The following is a 20,160-nucleotide window of genomic DNA, read 5'->3' as shown; positions in this document are numbered from 1 at the left end:
AATATTGCCATCAACACTGGCAATGCTGAAGAGAGCTTTGTGCATTAAAATGCCAGCCCTTGTGTTGTTCCAGCCAAAGGCTAATCTCATTTTGTGCCTCCATCTTCAGACAAGCACGTGCATGTCTGATGGATGGGTGGTTATGTGCTGGGTGGGGCCAGTTTTGCCCCCATCCCTTCTCAAACCACTTCAGACAAAGCTCTGGTGGTATGCTGACAGCCTCGTCTTGCTAATGACTCCTCTGGAGAGGCAGAGCTGGGGGACAGCTGGCTTTGCCTGCGCTGTGAGTGGTTTTGAGCTTGAAAAGTTTTGCTGTCCTGAATTGAGACAAAAAGTCAAAATCTGGAAATTTTTGTGAACCGAACAAATAATTGTCTCAGGTGGATCAAAATGTTTTAGTTCTGGAATTGTGAACATTTTGTTTCAGTTTCAGCCTTTTCCCTTTTAACCCTTTTCAGTCTAAGTGGCTTACATTTTAAAACAGAGAGTCACTCTGAACCGGAAGCCTGGAATTTTTCATTTTGAAAACATCCAAAAGAGGTGGCTTAACAATTTCAACACCTTTCCCCAAACACGTTTCTGGTCAGGAGGTTCGTCAGAAAGGGCCTTGTCTTGCAAACAGGTTTGGTTTCCACAAAATTTTTTCATCTAAAAATGCCAATTTATGTCAAAAAATTCCCCGCCAGCTCGACGTGCAAGAGGCCTGCTCCATGCAGGTGGCGTGAAAGCCATGCACGAGAGGAGGCCATTGCTGCTTGAATTACATTCAGTTTGCACATGCTCTTGCTCTCTGATCTTTGTTGGGTTTTGCAAAATAAATGATGGGCCGGTCCCTTGACTCGGTCCTGTTCATGCGAACCAGCGATAACTGCACTGAAGTTGGCGAAGTTACACTAGTGTAACAAAAACCAAAGGAAGAAGCCACCCACCTCCAGCCCTTGCTTGCCTCGCTCAAACAAGAAGTGCCAGTGACGTAAATGGGACTACACAGGTGAGTAAGGCAAGCAGGATTTGGCCCTATAAAGGCTATGGGCATTCTACAGGTAGAGCAAGGTCATGGGCCACCCACCTGTGGACTTTGGTCGGAAGTCAGACTTCGGTCACGTTTGGTCAGGAAATCAGGCTTCAGAATGACTTGGAGGTTTTTTTAAATGTAAAGATCTCTTTGGTGGTCAATTAAGGCACCAGTTCCTGTAAGTTTCACTTGTACTGAAGTGTATGTTCAGTGTGAAGCCCAGCTTCGGTGCGTGTGAAGAGGGCATGGGGGGAGGTTCACGTACAAGCTTTGATTGAGACTTCAGCATGTTTATATCATTTTCTCCCAGAGAAGCAACAAGATCCATAGATTTCAAGGTCTGAAGGGAACCATTATGATGATCTAGTCTGGCTTTCTGCGTGGAACAGGCCAGATAATTTCTCTCAGGGATTTCTCCAAGCCCAGTAACTTCTGCTTGAGCTAAGGCATATCTTTTAGGCAGCCACCCGCTTTTGACATGTCATGGCGACACACACAAATGTATGGCCTTCCATTGTCCTACCCCCTCCCTACTCATCCACATCAATTTTTGCAAATAATATCTGTTGTTGAGCCTACTCATTCCATTGCATGCATGTACGTGCCCAGCAGTGACAAGAGGACCAGTACCCATTCTTTACTATTGTCCATAATTCTTCCCTTTTGTGTGGCTATCTTACATACTGCATTATATTTTCAGCAAATCCTTTAGACCGGAGAAGATTCCAAACCATATATTTGAGATTGATGAAGACGTTGAGAAGGATGAGGTAAGGGAAAGATAAATGTCTCCGTAGCACTGTGCATTCCAGCTGGAACAATTCACACCAGGCAAAGCGCCAGTCTGGAATGCTCTTGCTGGGAAATCATACACTGACGGCCCATTCCCTTTTCTGAGCGGTTGGGACAAGGCTACAGACAATTATTCGTCCGCAGGTGTTACAAGATAATCTCTTAGAGCCAAGAAGCTTATGAATTAGTAGGCATGTGCTTCCTTTCAGTTCACCGGGATGTTTTTCCCTGGATGCTTTCTTTGGCTCTCCATCTGGTATTGTGCAGCAGTACGAAACGGAGAGGCCAGGAAAATTACTAAGCAATTCTTTGTGTGAAGGTTTTAATTAAATCTACTTCAATCAAAAGTGAACGGGTAGGTTCCGTGTGTAAAGGAATCTTGCAAAATGGTGTTGCAGCTCGTTTAAAGGCACAGGGTCTGACTCTCTTCTGCCTTGCAATGGAAGTTGTTAATAAGTTGTAGTCTAAAATTGTTGGACACTGTAGCCTAAATGTGTTTAAATTTGATGTGGCCGTGAGGCATCACAGCTGATGAATTTATTAAAGGAAAAAGGCAGCTTGTGTTTTACCAAGGCTGAAGATTTGAAAGTGATGTTTCGTATGCATTTTTAATGACTGCTGTGCATGTCCTGGATGTGCCTTTTAGCGGCAGACCGGAACGGCTCTTTATAGTCGAGAATTGATTGTTGGGCCCAACCCTGAATTTCCTGGTTGTTTTGTTGGCTTGTGTCATTAGCTGTGTGTAGTTCTTTCCTTTAATAGCTTCTCACTCTATCTAGATGCGATATTGTGCAGTAAGTTACACAAGGTGCTTTCCGGAAAGCAAAGGACAAAAATAAACCCTCAAAATATAATAGAATTGTTTTCTTTTAAGCAGTTCCCCAAATAAAATACTCCAATGAAAATACTAAAGTAATTTGAGGGAGTGCGTCCATACCCCTTCTTAGCTGAACTGTAATTCCTCATCTTGGCTTGTGTCTGACCAAACATGGACTGTGCTCTTTGTAATTTTCCAATAGTGCTTTCACATCAGGATTAGGTAAAAGAACTTCAGTGAAAAGCAATGTGTTCATGGAAAAGGGTGAACTGTCAGCTAGGAGAAATCCTGGACGTTAGTCACAGACGTAAAGCACTGTGAATATTTCCATTGTCACCGCAGAGTCTTGAATTGTGAGGCTTGGAAGCTGCTCTCTAGGGGGCCAGGAGGCCTAGGTTCTATCCCCCACTATGCTACTGACTGGCTCTGAAACTTTTAGCAAGTTGCTTCCCGGCCTGTGCAATGGGGATAATTATGCGTGCCCCCACGTAGAGCACTGTGAGATCTACACGTGGAAAAACGCTGAGTATGATGAGCTGGGCAGATGCTAAGGCCTGGCTTACACCGAAAAGTTTTACCAGTATAACTGGTTTGGGTAGGGGTTGTGATTTTTTTTTTTTTCTTTTTAACTGTAGTATTATACCAGTAAAAGCTCTCAGGTGGATGCAGTTATACCAGTATAAGGGTGACCCATACCAGTATGGATATTCCCCTTTCTGTACAAGAATAGCGGTGCCATTACAAAACTGTATATCGATAAAACTGCATCCATGTTGCGGGTAATACCACTTGAACGATTAATTCAGTGCAACTTCCTAGTGTAAATGAGCCTTAAAGTTCCCCTCCATGGGGACTTTTTGCATGTGACACAGTGGCAGGGTCAGGACCTGGTTAGCACTGACATCACCTCTTTCTAATCTCCTGTTTTGTTCCAGGACTCGTCCTCATTGTGCTCTCAGAAGGGTGGAATCATCAAACAAGGCTGGCTGTACAAAGCAAATGTCAATAGTACAATCACTGTTACCATGAAGGTGAGCTTAATTCCATATGCTGTCATGCCAGAGCAGTGCGGGGAGGGTTCTCATTTACAAGGTGGAGCTTTGTAGCCAAGTGTCTCCGTTCAGATCCAAGCTTCCAAGTCTGACTGCTGGGTTTTGGTTTGGGCCCCTCTGTAACTGTCTTACAGAGCCTCCCTCTGGACAAGTCCCTTTCTGCAGTGCGATCTTTGCTGAACCCTGACAAGCAGTGCATAGACTAGTCGCTTTGGATCACGAAGGGCAGGCTAAGAAGAGAGGTAGGTTAAAGCAAACCCATGCTCGCCTTCTGAATCAGCGCCCAAGGCCCAGAAGAGGAGGACAATTGAATTAACCAAAACAGCTGGCCTAAAAAAAATTTTAAAAAAGGCTTTTGAATGCTGGTTTCCTTGTATGCACATGGCCAAACTTTTAGACTCTAAATAACAAGTGTCTGTGCTTAAAGCAGGGATGGTGTCACTGAGATGATACAGTAGGACTGACCTTCTGTGCAGCAGCTGTGTCTTCAGCTCTTCTTTTTATCGGATACCGGATACCGTGCAACACTTCACAGCTCGGACTTCACTACAGAAGCTCAAACTAGTTGCATAAGTGGTTTTGCTCAGCCAGGGATCTATTTGTTGTTTCAGCAAACAGCTGCTTTGTTACTTGATAAGAGAGACTGATCTGGTGATAACACTTGGGTGGGTTCCAAATTACAACAGGAGCAAGACTCAGGAGAGAAAACGTTACATTCTTTTGCTCCCGTTGGGATACTAAAAGCTCTCCAAAGTATTCCACGATTTTGAGTTTCTGAGTCTGATGCCTTGATTCAGTGAGGTGCAGAAGCACATGCCTGAATTGAAGCCCGAGCTGTGATCATCTAGTCTGACCTCCTGTATTGTACAGGCCAGAGGACCGGTAGTTTCTGCACTAAGCCCATAACTTCTGGTTGCGCTAGAGCATATCAATGTACAACCTGTGAAGTGAGGCACATGCTCAAGGATGTTGCTGCCCGGGAGGCCAAAATGCTCAGCCAGAGGCATCTCAGGCCTGTTTTTCAGAGGTGCTGAGCAGCTGCAATCCCATTGACTTAGCTGGAGTTGTGGGGGTGTAACACTTCTACAGATCAGGCTCAAGTTATCTATAGAGTGACTCAAAAATCAAGGGACCCAAAATTAGTGCCCATTGGTGCAAACGTTGGTTCTGATCACTTCTCTTCCTTGCAAAAGACTTCTCTAATGCCTGTTGCTAGAGTTCTGAGAAAGCAGTAGCACCTTGAAGGTCTGAAGCCATCCGTACTGGCACAGTGAAGCATCATTATGGTGTTGCAGAAGGAGCTTTGCCATGATCTCAGTTCCGAGTTCCTTCATTACAGTGATGTGCTTGGCAACGAATGGTGCTGGCTGTTGCTAAGCATGTACAGAATGTTTTTGGTGGTGAGCCAGTTTATAAGCAGAACTTAATTAGGCTTACGGTTTACTGCGTTTGCTTCAGAGTAACCTTTTTCTTTGCAATGCATTTTCTTGCAGACACATTCTCCAGCGTGACTCTGGTTAGCTTGGATTCTGTTGCACACCAGTCCAGTTTAACCCTGGGCAATCGCTATATCAGGACCCTTTTTGTTTTCTGGACCTCCTCAATACCCTGGCTAGCCCCACACAATTGTCTAGCAACATTTTTTGTTGTTCTTTTTGCTTCATCTGAAGCTTTCACAACTCCCTCCTGCCAAAGGTGGGATACTGAGCCGGCTGTACTGATGGTCTGATCTGATATGGCATTCGCTCTGTTCCTAGGTTCCTGCAAGTCATTCCAAAAGCGGTACAGCATTCTGACAATTCTTTGTAACAGCAGGCCTGCAAAGGAAAAATCCATATAAATAATGCAGCGTATTTGTATCTGCTGCTTGCTTCTGCACTTTCCATTGGAAGGATGTTAAATGTTTCAAATGTTTTGCATGAAATCAAACATCGCATGAGAAACTTATTCTCCTCTCTTCTGAACATTAGTTAAACACACATCTATTTAATCTAAGATTTTCTGTAGCACCCAGCACTGAAGTATCGAAGGCCCCAGTTCAGCAAAGTGCTGAAGCAGTGCTTACCTTTGAGCTCCTGCTTAAGTCCACACATACTAAGGGCTTTGCTGAATCAGGGCCAAAGTGCTTACACTATCCTCTAAACTTAAAATTCATCAGCCTCAAGTCCTCAGAGCTCACAAACAGTACTCATCTAAACACTGAACTCAGTGTTACATTTTAATGGATTAGATTTAATTCACTCTTCCTATTCTGTGCAATAAGTGAATGGCCTGATCAAATATGTGATAGATTTACTATTCATGGAGGCATGAAATTAGTGGTAGAACCTGATCGGTGGTGGTCAAATGCTGCATTGATCCATATTTGTTCCAGGCACTCATTACGATGAGAATATTTTCAAAGTCTCAAAATGGGAGTGCAAGTGGTATTTCTCTTTCCTGACCTCCTGTGCCCTACCTTCATGCTCCTTTTAAGCATGGTCTCTAGCAAGAAGAAAATACATTTCTGATTCGTAGCAAACCTGAGAACATCTGAGGCTACTTTTCCAACTGCTGAAATTGCAAAATGTTCCTAGGCATTATGTGCCAGTATCTACTGCTAAGCAGACTCCAGGAAAGGTGCGTTGTGTGAATACTACCTAGGGCAGGAGCACATTTGTCTCATCTTTGTTGTGTCTCTGTAGCTCCCAGTATATAATAGTTGGATGGATCACAAACATCCTGGCCTTAATTTGGCATCCAGTACAGTAGGAGCAAGAAGTTGCAGATGTAACTAATTGTGCGTGTGGTCTTATGCTCCCATTGACTTGCAGCACAAGATTGCAGCTGCAGCATTGGAGGGCATAGTCCAGTCTGTATGTTTGTAGTCGTAACTCAGGTATGGAGACACTTAAGACAAACTTATTGCATTTAGGGGTGAGTGAATGAGTCAGGAAAATAAACCAAGGCTGGTCCATAAAAGTTACTCTGTGTTCTCCAAAAAGAAACACAACCAGTTGCGTGGATCCCATTCAGATTCTGTCACTGGACTGTTTGCTAAGTTGTTGTTACAACATCTGTCTGACAATTGGATTGCAACTATTACTGAGATCTTTATCACGAAGGGTTCTGGAAGTACCTTCTGTGTGGTGGAATGAATCTCCGGATGCTTGCTCAGCTGAATGGCCCAGACCCTAATGTAACCACCTGGCTTTTCTTTTTAGAGCTGAAGGGGATAGGAGCCAGTGGAGGGGAGGGCGTGCAGGCAGTATGAAGACTCTGCATTGGGGGGAAGGGAGGCCCAGCCTGTAATCATGCACATCTTCCCCCCGCAAAGATATTAATTCAGGGCTTCCTCCTGCAACGTGCTGAGCGCTTTGATCATGATCCAGCAAAACACTTAAGCAGATGAGTAATCCTATTGATTTCAATGGGGCTGTGGACAGACTCAAGTGCTTTGCTTGGTCAGCTCTGCTCAGCACCTTGCAGAAGTGAGCCATTCCAGGAGAGGGTGCAGAGGAGCCAGCTCAGATTCAGACTCCGACTTTAAGCTCAGAAGGGACCATCATGATCATCTAGTCTGACCACCTGCACATTGCAGGACACAGAACCTCACTTCTGTAATAGACCCCTAACCTCTGGCTGAGTTACTGACGTCTTCAAACCATGGTTTCAAGACTTCAAGTTGCGGGAAATCCACCATTCCCACGAATTTAAACCTGCAAGTGACCCCTGCCCCAGGCTGCAGAGGAAGGCGAACCCCCCCACCAGGGTCTCTGCCCATCTAACCCGGGGGGAAATTCCTCAGATTGCCAGCGTGAGAGGGACTTCTTTAGTTGTGGAATCCAGCCCTGCTAAGGAGTTTTGAATTACCCCATTAAGCGAACAGTCTCAAACTGCCAGAGGTGAACGGAGGGTCAAGGGAACTAATCTGGAATTAGGTGTGTGAGACGCAGGAGCTTTGGGGGGTTGTATTTCAGACCTGTCTGTGAGTGTGCTGACCTGTGAAACATGCTTTCTGTCCTTTCCGCCTTCCAAAGCCTGAGTATGAGAACATCTTTAGGTTTAATAATAACCTGGTAAATGTGTAGCACAGAGAGACCATCTGGTTTCCCTAGCGGGGATCGTACAGTGACCGAGAAGCCAAATGCTGAAGATGCGTGCCCTGCTGGCTATATGTGGCACAGAGTGACCCTTGTATGAGAATGGCGTTCTGCTCTTGCAGGTATTCAAGAGACGGTATTTTTACCTCACGCAACTGCCGGATGGTTCCTATATTCTGAATTCCTATAAAGACGAGAAAATTTCAAAAGAATCCAAAGGCTGCATCTTCTTGGATGCTTGCATTGACGTTGTTCAGGTAGGTTGCCAAGGGGTGAGTCCGTCCTGCTTTCGTCCCTGTACACGTGCTTCACCAATCTCATTCGCGCGCTCTGCCTGTTCCATCTGCCTACCCGCCAGCCTGACCAGCAACGCCATCACTGCGGCTAGCAGGGGTGGGCAGAGCCTCCCGGTGACCATGTAAAACCTGGGGTTCGCTGCCACCGTGCCTCCCGCCTGTTCCCCAACTGGCTGTGCCATCCATACTGAGACGGTAGGTGTTCTTTTTCTTCATGACTGTCCACTCTCCACCACCAAGGGGCCCTGTCCCCTGATGGGGACCTCTAGGCACCCCCGTTGACTTCAATGGGACTAAAGGTGCTTGAACTACATGCAAGATTGAGGGCAAGAAACTATTCTGTGCAGTCAGATGTTCACCCCAGTGTTACCTTCATCTGCCTTCCTCTCTGTCTGTCTGCACCCACTGGTTGTCTCTTGTCTTAAATTAGGTCCGGATCCTGTACACACACAATTCAATGGGACTACTCACACATGTAAAATAACTCACCCGTGCACAGGGTTACAGAAGCAGGGCCTAAAATTGTAAGCCTTTCCAGGCAGGTAGAGTCTCTTACTGTGTATTTGAACACTGTGGTTTGCTGGAGGACAATTATAATACAAATAATAAGAGAATGCAAATAAGCTGTGTTTGCTTCCTGTAGCTCTTGTTAGAGAGGAGGAGGAGGAGGAGTGGTGAATGGTAAAGACTGGTAGTGGAAAATGTCCCCAAATTGCAACATCATGGTGTCTTCTGTGGAAAACTGTTTCAGCCAAGTACTTTGATCATGTAAAAAACCCTTCTTTGGAAAGGTCCATCAGGCATTAGTCACATGCACTAGCAGTAGTGTATGGAAAAAAACAGCTTCTGAAGACTGAGACAGTTTTTATTCCTGACCTTGTTCTGTCTATTGTGTAGCTCCCACAGGGCGCATGTGGGTTTGGGCTAATGCTCAGGTGAGTAGTGCAGAGTCCATGCAGGTTCCAAAGTGAGTTTCCGTAGATTTCTTTGTAGCCATCAGTCGTGACTCTGGGCGGCATGGACTATACTTTACATGTTGCATCATGGGATTTGCCTAGACTTCTCACTGGAATATGCTACTATGAGACAAGCAGCGGTTGGAAAAGTGAGCTACCATGAAACCATGTTAGTTTGGTTTTTGATTAATGCTTCTTGCTATAGCGCTGGGCAGAAGTTCTACTTGGTGGGTTGGACGAGTCTTTAAAATCAAGCTCCTGGGTGTGCTGTAAAGCTTCCATGGCACGTTTTTTATAAGTGAAGGAATTTTCTCTTGTGACTTGGGCTCAAGTTTCCCTTCACACTAGTGTGTAACAGGCTGCACCTTTGCTGCTTGCTACTTTCCACCCCAGAGCTAGCTGCATGTCAGTGGGGCTGAGCCGTGCATGTGTGAGTTAGTGATTGCCCTTTGGAATGCCCCGGAATGGAAGGTGCTATGGAAGTAAGGCATTTGTAACAGTGTTATTTTTGCGTAGTATGTTTCATCTGGGAGAAGCTTCCTAATAGCTCTGCACTGAGCTGAGCTCTAAAGTGAAGACAGTATTAATGAGGTGTAATGCGAAGCCCGCTCTCTTGTTTGTTTGTGCAGTGCCCCAAAATGCGCCGCTATGCATTTGAACTCAAGATGCTAGATAAGTACAGCCACTATCTGGCAGCCGAAAGTGAACAGGAAATGGAGGAGTGGCTGGTAACTCTGAAAAAGATCATTCAGATCAATACAGAGAGTTTGGTGCAAGAGAGGAAAGACACAGTGGAGTCGGTACCAGGTAAGTCTTTAAATCACTAGATCTTTCATTTCACCATTCCGGCGCTGACGTCGTCGTTAGGGAGCATGGAGGTGTTTACATTCTTTCCTGCATTAAAAATAGGCATTGTAGCAAGTAAATGCTGACGCTGAGATTTGACTAGTAGCACATACACTGTGGTGGGTAGGATAAAAGTGGATTTGAAATTTGACTCTTCTGCTGGATGGGGAACCCATGGCAGCGTCTCCAGAGCGCCAATCAGTTGTCCCTGTGCTATTGTAAGTGAGCGGCTCAGGAGCAGAGCCCGGAGGCCTGATGGGATTAGAAGGCGCCATTGCTGTCATTTGGAACATCTGCTTTTCATGACTTCACAGATGATGACTCGAGCAGCCAAGGGAAATCGGAAAACATCCTGGAGAGCTTGGAGAGAAGCATGCATCCTGAGCTGATGAAGGTATTGTGTCCACAGTGGCCATTTCCTCAACTCCCACAGCTAACTTGCAGCTGGCACTGCAAAGGGACTTCCCACTCGACACTGTTAAGTGACTGAGGTTAAGGTCCCTACAGCAGAGGTCCCTAAGCTGTGCTCTGGGGGGAGCTGGGCAGCCACGGGATGTTGCTGGCACCGGCTTCGCCTCCTTGTGTACGGATCCCATCAGGGTGCCTCAAAGCACCGAGCTGGAGCCGGTCCCAGGCCTGCTGCTGAGGTTACTGCATAAGGAGCTGCCTGTATTCTCATCCCAGCTCAGGCACACCACCGCGGCTGCTGCTTCCCAGAGCCAGCTGCTGGGACAGGGATAGGAGAAAGAACCCCGGGAGGGGGGGCTGAAGCCAGGAGGGGGCAGGGGGAAGGGTATTGGGGGGAGGGTCCGTGTCTTTGGGAGTGGCAGGGAAGAAGGAGGCTGGAGCAGAAACCTGGAAGGAGCTGCAGACAGGAGGAAGACAGGGCCTCCGTCTGAGAACCTCTGTTGAGCTGGTGCTCTTGTTCCTTTCGGGGAGCTATTCGTGGAAGGGAGCTGCAGGAGGAGTGTGCCCGGCCCTGTGGCACAGAGCTGGAAAGGGGCTGGAGGCCTCCGAAAGGTGGGAGGGAGGGAGTGGGAGTGCAGTAGGAGATGAGGGGTACGTGCATCCCAGAGCAGTGCTGTGTGAGAGCCTTCAGAGTCAGGGTGAGGAGTCTGAAACCCAGTGGGGACAGGGTCAGAGCAGCCGTTTGGGCTGCAGCTCGTGGAATATATTGGAGTGGATGAGATGAGAGGCGGGGAGGCCGCAGAAGTTCTGGGGAGAGGTAACGAGGGCTTGCAGAGAAGAATTTTGTGGGCGGGGACAGGGCGGATCTCGGAGGGAGAGGCCGTGGAGGGAGACGTGGCTGAATTTGGTGAGAGCCGGGAGGTGAAGAGAGGGGAAGAGTCAGACAGCCATGAGGCTGTAGACATGAGTAACTCCGAGAATGGGAATGTTGCCGATGGTGATGGAGAAAGGCCGGGAGGGATGTGATTTGGGGAGCAAGCTGAGAAGTTCAGGTTTGGGCGTGTCGAACATCCCAGAAGACGTGGCCTGAGCGTGGATGTGGGGGGTGGGAAAGTGGAAGGGTCAGAGGTAACTGACCTGAGTCATCAAGGTAAAAGGTGCCACCCAAGCCACAAAAGAGGATAACTCAGCTGGGGGAGAGGGCTTCGAGCAAGGGACAGTGGATGCATCTGGAGATGGCGGGGAGTAGAGGTCACCAAATCTACCCCAGGGACATGCAGTGCAGAGGGGGGGAGAAGAGATTGGCCTCCAAAGTGGTGCAATAATATTGACAGCTTCACTCCTGTTTGGCAGGGCGGGGATGGCTCGTCACTACTCTCTGCGTAGGCCAGGTGCAGGTATCTGGTAGCTAGCTGGCCGTGTCACTTAGACTGACCCTGTCACATAGCCAGGCCATGGGACCCCGATTCCTCCTGTTTCCCGGCACGGCGTTCGGTGATGCGGCAGGGCACCAGTCATCAGTCAGCTCTGAACAATATTGATTTCTTTATTTTTATTACATTTTGCGTACATTCCTCCCAAAGACAAACACTTGCTTCTCTTGTGGCCTGGTCTCCTCAGTAATATCAATGCTTTCCTTGTCCTAGTATGGAAGAGAAACTGAACAGCTGAATAAACTAAGCAGAAATGATGGACGACAAAACCTCTTTTCCTTTGACTCGGAAGTCCAGGTAATTTCTGCCCCCCCTTAGAGTCTTCCAGAGTTCAGCCATTCTGAAAAGTCCATTTGGTGTCATCTGCTTCCTTCCTTCCTTGGGTGGCTGTGGTCGCCTCCGGCAGCAATGGGACTTGTAGGAAGACGGTAAAATGACTGGGAGTCAAGTCACCTCTACAGATAAGGCCGATGAGAGAAGCAGCAAGCCCATGTCTCTGCTGAGTCCTTGTGAGATATGCCAGCCACTCAGGTTCCGGGTTTTGGAGATACCAAAGCTCAGAACACCTCTCACGTCAAGGAAGTCTTGATGGCTGCTGGCACACGGAAGCTCCCAAACCACAGAGGCTCTTCCCTGTTCAGACTCCTATCTGACAGCTGCAGAATGCCAGCTTTGGTCTTTCCCCACTGCTCCTTTCCGGGGACTTAGTCTGATTCCATGATAGCCCTTAATTTGACCATGTAGACAGCTGACCCTTCTTTAAGTAGGCTGTGGGAACACATCTGTTTGTCTCTAAATTTGTTCTTTAAGAACTTTGAAGTTTGGGCTGTGGAAAAGTGTCAAGAATGAATCTCTGTTCACACGGTTAGGAAAGAGTTAATAGAAACGTTGATACAAGCACAATGATAATGTGGCTTGAGCTCAGTACCTTTGGAATAGAAGGGACGACTTTGTCCACTGCACAGTCAGGGGAATAGAGGGAGACTGCCCCAGCTCCAGCAGAGCCGCCATGTGGGATGATGGGGGCCCGAGGTCCTCCCCAGGATGGCAAAAGGAAGGTTCGGCATGCACGCTAGCATTTCTCCTCGGTCCCTGAGGCCAGCGGGACGGAGCTGAAGGCACGCGTGAAATTTAAAGGGAATAAGCTGCTGCTGTTAATACGACTTTAGAAACCTGTTCCATTTATTTCCTAGTTTCTGATTTTCTCTAGCTTCAACTCAATATGATCTGTTTCAGAGTAGCAGCCGTGTTAGTCTGTATTCGCAAAAAGAACAGGAGGACTTGTGGCACCTTAGAGACTAACCAATTTATTTGAGCATAAGCTTTCGTGAGCTACAGCTCACTTCATAGGTGCCACAAGTACTCCTTTTCTTTTTGTCAATATGATCTGTTAGAGCCCAGGAAGGTGAGGATTCTGAGTTAACGGGAAAAATTCAGAGTCTCCCAAGAGTCTTTCTTGTACCAAACCAAACTTTCCTCTCGGGCCTTCTTTAGGATGATTGCACCGGGGTCTCTACGTCCCTTGTGGCAGCCATGAGGTTTGTTTTTAAAAAGGGACTGTTGGCAACACCCCAAAATACTAGTCGTGTGATTCAGAAGGGGAACATCCTTGACAGTGCAGTACAAAAGATCTTTATTGGCTGGGCTGTCACTGAACTCATGGTGCCCTTCTCCTGGGCACAAAGAGGTCTGTTGATTCTGGTTCAGAGCAGACCCCGTGTGTTCTGCGGCTTGGTACGTCTGCGATCGTGGACACAAGTTCAGTTTTGTGGCGCGTGTTTACACGCTTGTCAGGCTGATGTTGAAGCAATTATGTGATCGCAGCAATGGGCCTGAGAGAGGGCAGGGTCTTCTGTCTGCTCGAAAGAGAATCAGAAATAGTTTTCTAAAATAAGTTAATGATTGCAGCCTATATTTGCTTAGATTACTCAGAGGGGGAAAACAGCCTTCACGGAGCTATACCACGGGTCTCCTCAGTAACTGGGGGGAAATGATCGCATGTACTTCAGCCTTTCAACACACTGTTATTTTGATGTTCTGGATGCAGTCCTACGTCCTTGGCACACAGCAAGATGGGTCTGGTTGAGGGAGGGAGTTGTTATCTGGCTAAGGGTCATGCCTAAAAGTCGTCTTGTCTGTTTCTTCCCGTTCTGCACTGTCTGTGAACGGTCGCTGTGTGGGCACAAACCAGTGACAGGGCTAGCTGGGCCTCCTCCTATGGAGGAGGTGACTGGATTCAAGATGGCTTGAGTTTTATTGCAGCAAATCTAAATCAAATGCCCATCTTGACTGTTTATAACCAGACTGGTCATTGCTGCCTATCAAAAATGTCTTCCAGTTTGTGAGCTGTTGCTGGTTCTGGCAGCTCTGTCTATTAACTATGTGAACGATCTGGTCAACCAATAGAGTCCTGCTAAGTGGTAGAAACTCTTTGAGATTCCCGCTGCACCTACGCTGTTTTCACCTCCAAGCTCCTTATGTCTGGACATTTGAGTGAATCCTCAAGATTACAACTAAAAGGCAGAGAGCAGAACTGATTTAGTTCTCTGTACGGTACAAACTAGACTGCCAGAAATCAGTACACAGTTATGAATTCCTGTCCTTAATGCATGTGAATAACAGGCACCAAATGGGCTCTCAGTTTGTGAATGTCCTGCACTTTTTATACCATCTTTTAATCATGGTAAAATAGCATTAGCTATAAGGTAATCCAATAACATTTTTGTGAGGTTCCCGTTTTCAAGGCTGTGTGTCATTTGTTTTCTAGAGGCTGGACTTCTCTGGAATTGAGCCAGACGTAAAGCCCTTTGAGGAAAAGTGCACCAGGCGCTTTTTGGTGAACTGTCGTGATTTAACCTTCAACGTCCTGGCTCACGTCTGTGACCGATCCGAGGGCGCCCCCACAAACGTATGCATATTTTCATGGGAAAGTTCTCTTTCTTCTCTTGGAGCTGTGCTTAGACATAGACAGTTACCTTCCCGTTTCTTCTGATCAGCAACAGACACTGACCGGGGGTGGAGCTGGGAAAAGAAATTAGGCCCCAATTCTGCTCCCAGTGGCCTGTGGACCGACACAGGGGGTCGACTGGCACAGAGCTCATTGTAGGCCTGGGGCCTGAGTTGGCATCACTGTGACAGTATTTCACCAATATGACGGAGAGGGATGGAGACACTGCTAACAGAGACCTCAGTCCTGATGCACCCAGGGCCAGTGGGGACTTCAGATTTTAGCCTGCAGAATCAGGCCTGGAGATAGCAGAGATGTACGTCACTGCTCAGCTCAGTGCTGGATCAGGCACGCTGCAGTCTTACCTTCACGTGGTAGCTTTGTCCTCTACAATCTTTCTGAACCAAAAACATATGGGATTGTTGCTACTTGTCAAGGCCTGGAGCTACAAAGTCCAGCATGAGGTCTGATGTAGTCCCCCATTGTGGAACTCACTTCAGACAGTTCACATGCAAGGTGAGAACAGCTAGGGAAAGGTGATTAGTTTATGCTGGAAGCTTTCGCTGTGTGACTCTGCCTGACGTGCCAAGAAATATGTAGAGTCTCTTGCTAGAACCCATTTGAAGTCAGGCAACTCAGAACTGAGTTCTTTGGGACTTTGTGAGGTGTGAAGTAACATGCTAAAAATACACATTCTTAGGCTGTGTGTACACTACAGACCTTACCGCAGCACAGCTGCGCCGCCGTCAGGACTCCCGAGTGATCGCTCTATGCTGATGGGAGAGAGCTCTCCTGCTGGCATAATCAGACCTCCCCCTGTGAGCAGTGGTAACTAGGTCGGTGGGAGAATGTCTCCCGCCGGCATAGCACTGTCCACACCAGCGCTTCTGTCGGTGAAACGTATGTTCTTTTCACGCCTCTGACTGACAAAAGTTTTACCGACAAAATGGCTAGGGTAGACATAGCCTTATACTGAACTTACATCCTTCAAACAGCTCTTACAGGCTGATCAGTGTTTTCATCTCTTCCTGACATTCGTGTTCCACCATTTGTATAAATAACCCGCTCCTCTTCTTTCTTTCTGTCTGTTAACGTCAGTGATTTTAAAATGGCATTGCTCAGCTTTACTAGGTACAAATGCAAGAAGATCCGGCAAAGCTGTGGCCTTAAAGTCCTTTTTTTGGATAGTTAGAAGCAAATAAACTATTGGTTACTTATGTAATTCTTTCACAGTGAAATTCACCCTGCGTACATGGCCTCCACAGATTGTAAGTGGTGCACAGTCCTTGTGGAAGGGGGAATTTCATCCTAAGAGTTGAACCGAGACTCAAAGAAACAGAGGTCACACTTGTGTATCTGGCAATGAATTTCACGTACACCTAGATGTACCAGGCTTTTTAACAAGAACATTCATTCAAATTCCCAGGTCGAGCCTTTCTTCATCAGCCTGGCATTATTTGACGTAAAAAACAATTGCAAGATCTCAGCTGACTTCCATGTCGACTTGAATCCTCCCTCGGTCCGTGAAATGCTCCTGGACAGCTCCACCCAAGCAACTGCCGACAGTCACCCCAAGGGGACTTCGACCAATGAGCACCTCATTCACGGAATTCCCGAGTCTCACCTTCGCTATATAAAGCAGGTGAGGAACTGACTTCCTGTTTTCTTTCCTTGTTGTCATGGTATATGCAAGGAAAAAGCTTTGATGATGTTGCAACTCTTCAGAAAACGTACAGCACATGATTGATTATGTGGAGTGCTGTAGCATCTAGGGGCCTTTGTCATGGACCAGGACCTCACTGTGGTAGGTGCTGTACAGAAACAGCACAAAAAGATGGTCCGTGCTCCGAAGAGCACAGTCCCAATTATCCAGCCCTCGCTCACCCATGACCCTCTGTCACCTGAATGATCACTGAGAAAACATGCAAACAAAAGTCGTAGACATTTTTCCTGATTTTTATCAACATTTTGAAATTCAAAAAATGTCACCCACTCTGCCTGAAATGTAGCCACCTGGGATTTGCGAAGGAGCCAGTGAAAGTGCCTGGAAGCTGCGCATCTCCCTCCCTTTGACTCTCCCAGTCCATAATTCAAGCATACGCTGTAGCTTTTCTTTGAGGGGGAGGGAGGTTTCATTATTGAATCCCCTCCACCCAGCTCCGCAGTCTGCCGGGAACCCAAACGGTTCTGACTGTTCCCACGCTTGGGGCTCATAGAAAGAGCTGATGAGCCATTTAACCTTCCAAGTCCCACAGCTAGCACCAGTTCTGAGAAGTACCAAGTGTCTGCACCATCCCAGTGGCCTCTCAGGCTTTGGCCCGGCTCAGACCGTGGCAACCTGCTGGAACCGGGCACGTGGCCCCAGTGCCATGTCAGTCATGGACATGTGCCATGAATCTGCAAAGTGCCAAAGCAGGGAAGCTACCAGGCTCCATTCTGATTGGAGCCAGAGGAAAGCGCGGCCGTGGGAGGAGTAATTGCCTCTGACTCTCTGCTGTTCGTTCACTTTCAGGGAGTTTTCTCCGTGGCAAACCCCCATGTGGAGATATTTCTTGTTGCCCGTGTGGAGAAAGTGTTGCAAGGCAGCATTACACACTGTGTGGACCCGTACATCAAGAACTCCGACCCGGGGAAGGTACCGGATAAGGTTATGTATGGCAAGGTCTCCCAAAGGGCACTGCAGGCCACTCCTCTGATAACCTGGAGCTGGCTAGTCTCCACGGGCTTCTGATGCTCTGAGAAGCATGAAAATACACAGGGGATTGTTGTTTCTCGTCCTTTCTGGCAAACCTTGGGTTCTTCCTGCGCCGTTAAGGTGACCGCTGCTCTTGGCATTTCTGGCCTCACTCTGGGCCCTGGCGTCATAGCTGATGTCAGCTCGGCTCTCAGAACAGAGCTTGGCTGTTCAGAAACATGCGGTAGATTTTTAAGATGAGTTTAATTATTTCCCCAGCACGCTAGAACGGTGCGGGGCCTGATGCCGCATTGGCCTAAGTTGGGTGTGGAACTGCTATGCACAGGAGAGACTCAGCCCTGCTCACAACCAGCGGCCTCAGGTTGCTCCTGCAGGTGGGAAGAGCTGTTTTTAATGAAAATGGTTCCTGCACCACAGTCTGCGGGGCTCAGAACCAGGCAGAATATGGCCCACCCCATAGCCACGCCCACTCTGCACACAGCTCCGCCTCCTCCTTCTCTGCTTGGGTGCACAGGGAGTGTGCTGGCCAGTGTGTGCAAATGTCAGCAGGATCTGGGGGCCCTCTAGTGGTAGCTGCCGTGAATTACGTGTACCCCAGCTGGGACCTGAACCGTCCACTGAATTCAATGAAAAGAGTCACATTGACTTCAGGGTGAGGGGGGGTGAGACTCCGGGTGGTAAAGGCTCTGTAACCCCCTTGCATACAGCGTAGGTTAGTGCAGGATCACGGAGGTCAAATTTGGAAACTCCCTAGTGATGCCCTTCTAGCTCTGTCAGGTTAAGGAGTTATTGAAGCTAATTGGTAACACAACTGGGCCCTGAAAGGCATGCTGATCACATACAGCAATGAAATAGACATGGTGTGAAGTCGCAATGGTCTTATTCCTTGGTAGTCAGCTTCGATGTTCGAACGTGCTACCTGGCTATATGTTGCTAGGACGCTGAGAGCTTTCCTTCCCCACAGCTGTCGCGCTTTAATTCTTGTCCTATGAAGGTGTGACCCCATTGTCACCTTGTTGATCCTTTCTCTTGTTTTTCCAGACTGCCCAGAAGGTTCATAAGTTGGCTAAGCAGGTGTGTAGTCGGCTTGGGCAGTACAGGATGCCCTTTGCTTGGGCTGCCAGGTCAGTTGTCCTGAAATCCTCACGTGTCCTTCTGAAGTTGTTGTTGTCTGTGTTGTTTGTAAATCAGGCCACATGGTGATGGGTTAAGGGCCAAACTCCTCAAGACAGGGAGGCTGCACAAGTGTAACTGAGGGCAGAATTTGGCCCTACGTATTGTCTTTCTGAGCCAGCATTTCAATTGGCTGGAGTCCTAGATCTAGAGCGAGATTATAAAATAAACAAAAGTTCTGGGGAGGGCTATAAATAGAGCTGGTCGAAACGTGGAACTTCCGTTTTGTGGGAAATGTTGACGTTTTGAAATTTGTTTTTGTTCCATGTGGGAACAAAAACATTTGAAATTTCCCGGGCAAATGGAATTCCCATAAAATTTCTGATTTGGAAAATGTTCATTTTGGAATTCTGAAATTCCATTTTGAATTTTGTTTTCACTTTTATGTGTAATATTTTGATGTTCTTTCATTCCATGAGAGTAATAGTAGGGCCAGACTGTTCACTGGAACACAAACAGGAGACACTTTGATCTGGAAAAGAAAATGTTTCAATCACTGCGATGTAGTGTCTGCCTTAATGATTTTAAAAATAAAATAGAATATTTCAGCTCTTAGATTAGGTCATATTGTGCACCGCTACTGCTGACATGGCAAGAAATAATGTGAAAATATTTTTTAAAAATGAAAAACATAAAGTAAAATAAAATCTGAAACAAAACTTCCCCCAAAATGAAAATTTCAAAACAGAAAAAATGCATTTTCCTTCCCCCAGGAATTTTCATGACAAGCAACACATTTGTTGAGGTGTCTGGATTTCAACAGCAATGGCATTTTTCACCAAAACCATGTGGGTGAAAAATTTCCAACCAGTTGTAGCTATAAACCCTCCTGCTTCAGGTGTGAGCTGACCTCTGCCTACTGTGGTCAGGAGGGAACTTCCTTGGGGACAGGTTATCCCGTAACTGCTAGTGCCAAGGTCTTGCACCTGCCTGTGAAGCAGCTAGTACAGGACACTGTCAGCCTCAGGACAGGATGGTCCATTGGTCTGATCCCATCTGGTAGCCCCTGTAGTTCTTTTTCAAAGAAAGGACTGAAGGGACTGCATGCATGTCCTCTCCGCTTCAGTGACTCTGCCCAGGAGACAAGGGCTGCAGGACTGGACCTTTAGTTAGTGGGTTTTTTGGGGTGGAGGTTAACTCGTTCAGTCTGGAATTCTGGAAAGTCCCAAGAGATGCCCCCTAGCTGCATCTCCTCCCTTTGTTTCCGCTTAATTAGTATTCTCTTGGATGACTGAAGAAAGACCGTGATCTGTTCCCCTGAATATTCTTTCGTTGAGGGTAAACATAAACCGAGCCAAGCTGGCCCTTAGTGCAGCGCCCTTGAAGACACTGATGTAAATTCATCCCACTGTCTCCTATTCCTACCACTAGGTTGCTGTTTGGTCCTAAACCAAGATGGTGATGACTCTTGAATGTCAGCGTGGGCTATGGCTTGGTACATACATGTCGGTTCCTGAGCAGAGTTTTCATATTGCAAGGACATGCCGAAGAGCTTCCATAGGATGCTGTTCATTCCTTTGCGGAGAGCTAGCACAGACCGTACACACCACCGGTGTGCTGGTTAGACTATTTGTGTTGCATAGCCCTTGTGTGTGTTGCCTGCACAGGAGTGAATCTCACCCTTTGAGCTTGTCCCCAAGCCCGCTGA

The 20,160-nt window shown here is 47.3% G+C and overlaps 1 protein-coding gene across 4 annotated transcripts in view; it reads left to right on the top strand.

The window, feature by feature from the left end:
* The window catches only part of DOCK11 (dedicator of cytokinesis 11), a 130,168-nt gene that overhangs the window by 43,871 nt on the left and 66,137 nt on the right, over positions 1–20,160 (top strand). For 2 of the 4 annotated variants that reach the window (XM_077825958.1, XM_077825955.1), the window contains exons 5-14: positions 1,716–1,785; positions 3,560–3,655; positions 7,881–8,015; positions 9,640–9,817; positions 10,171–10,250; positions 11,911–11,994; positions 14,465–14,605; positions 16,071–16,286; positions 17,157–17,279; positions 18,381–18,463. In XM_077825958.1, coding sequence (XP_077682084.1) covers positions 1,716–1,785; positions 3,560–3,655; positions 7,881–8,015; positions 9,640–9,817; positions 10,171–10,250; positions 11,911–11,994; positions 14,465–14,605; positions 16,071–16,286; positions 17,157–17,279; positions 18,381–18,463 — 1,206 coding nt within the window. Of the gene's footprint in view, positions 1–1,715; positions 1,786–3,559; positions 3,656–7,880; positions 8,016–9,639; positions 9,818–10,170; positions 10,251–11,910; positions 11,995–14,464; positions 14,606–16,070; positions 16,287–17,156; positions 17,292–18,380; positions 18,464–20,160 lie in introns of all 4 variants that reach the window. The other 2 variants (XM_077825957.1, XM_077825954.1) reach the window with 1 other exon arrangement.

This window comes from Eretmochelys imbricata, chromosome 9 (assembly GCF_965152235.1).
Source record: "Eretmochelys imbricata isolate rEreImb1 chromosome 9, rEreImb1.hap1, whole genome shotgun sequence".
In the NCBI taxonomy this organism is placed as follows: Eukaryota; Metazoa; Chordata; order Testudines; family Cheloniidae; genus Eretmochelys; species Eretmochelys imbricata.
The sequence above is the reverse complement of the archived record's forward strand: the minus strand, read 5'-3'. Positions and strand labels throughout refer to the sequence as shown.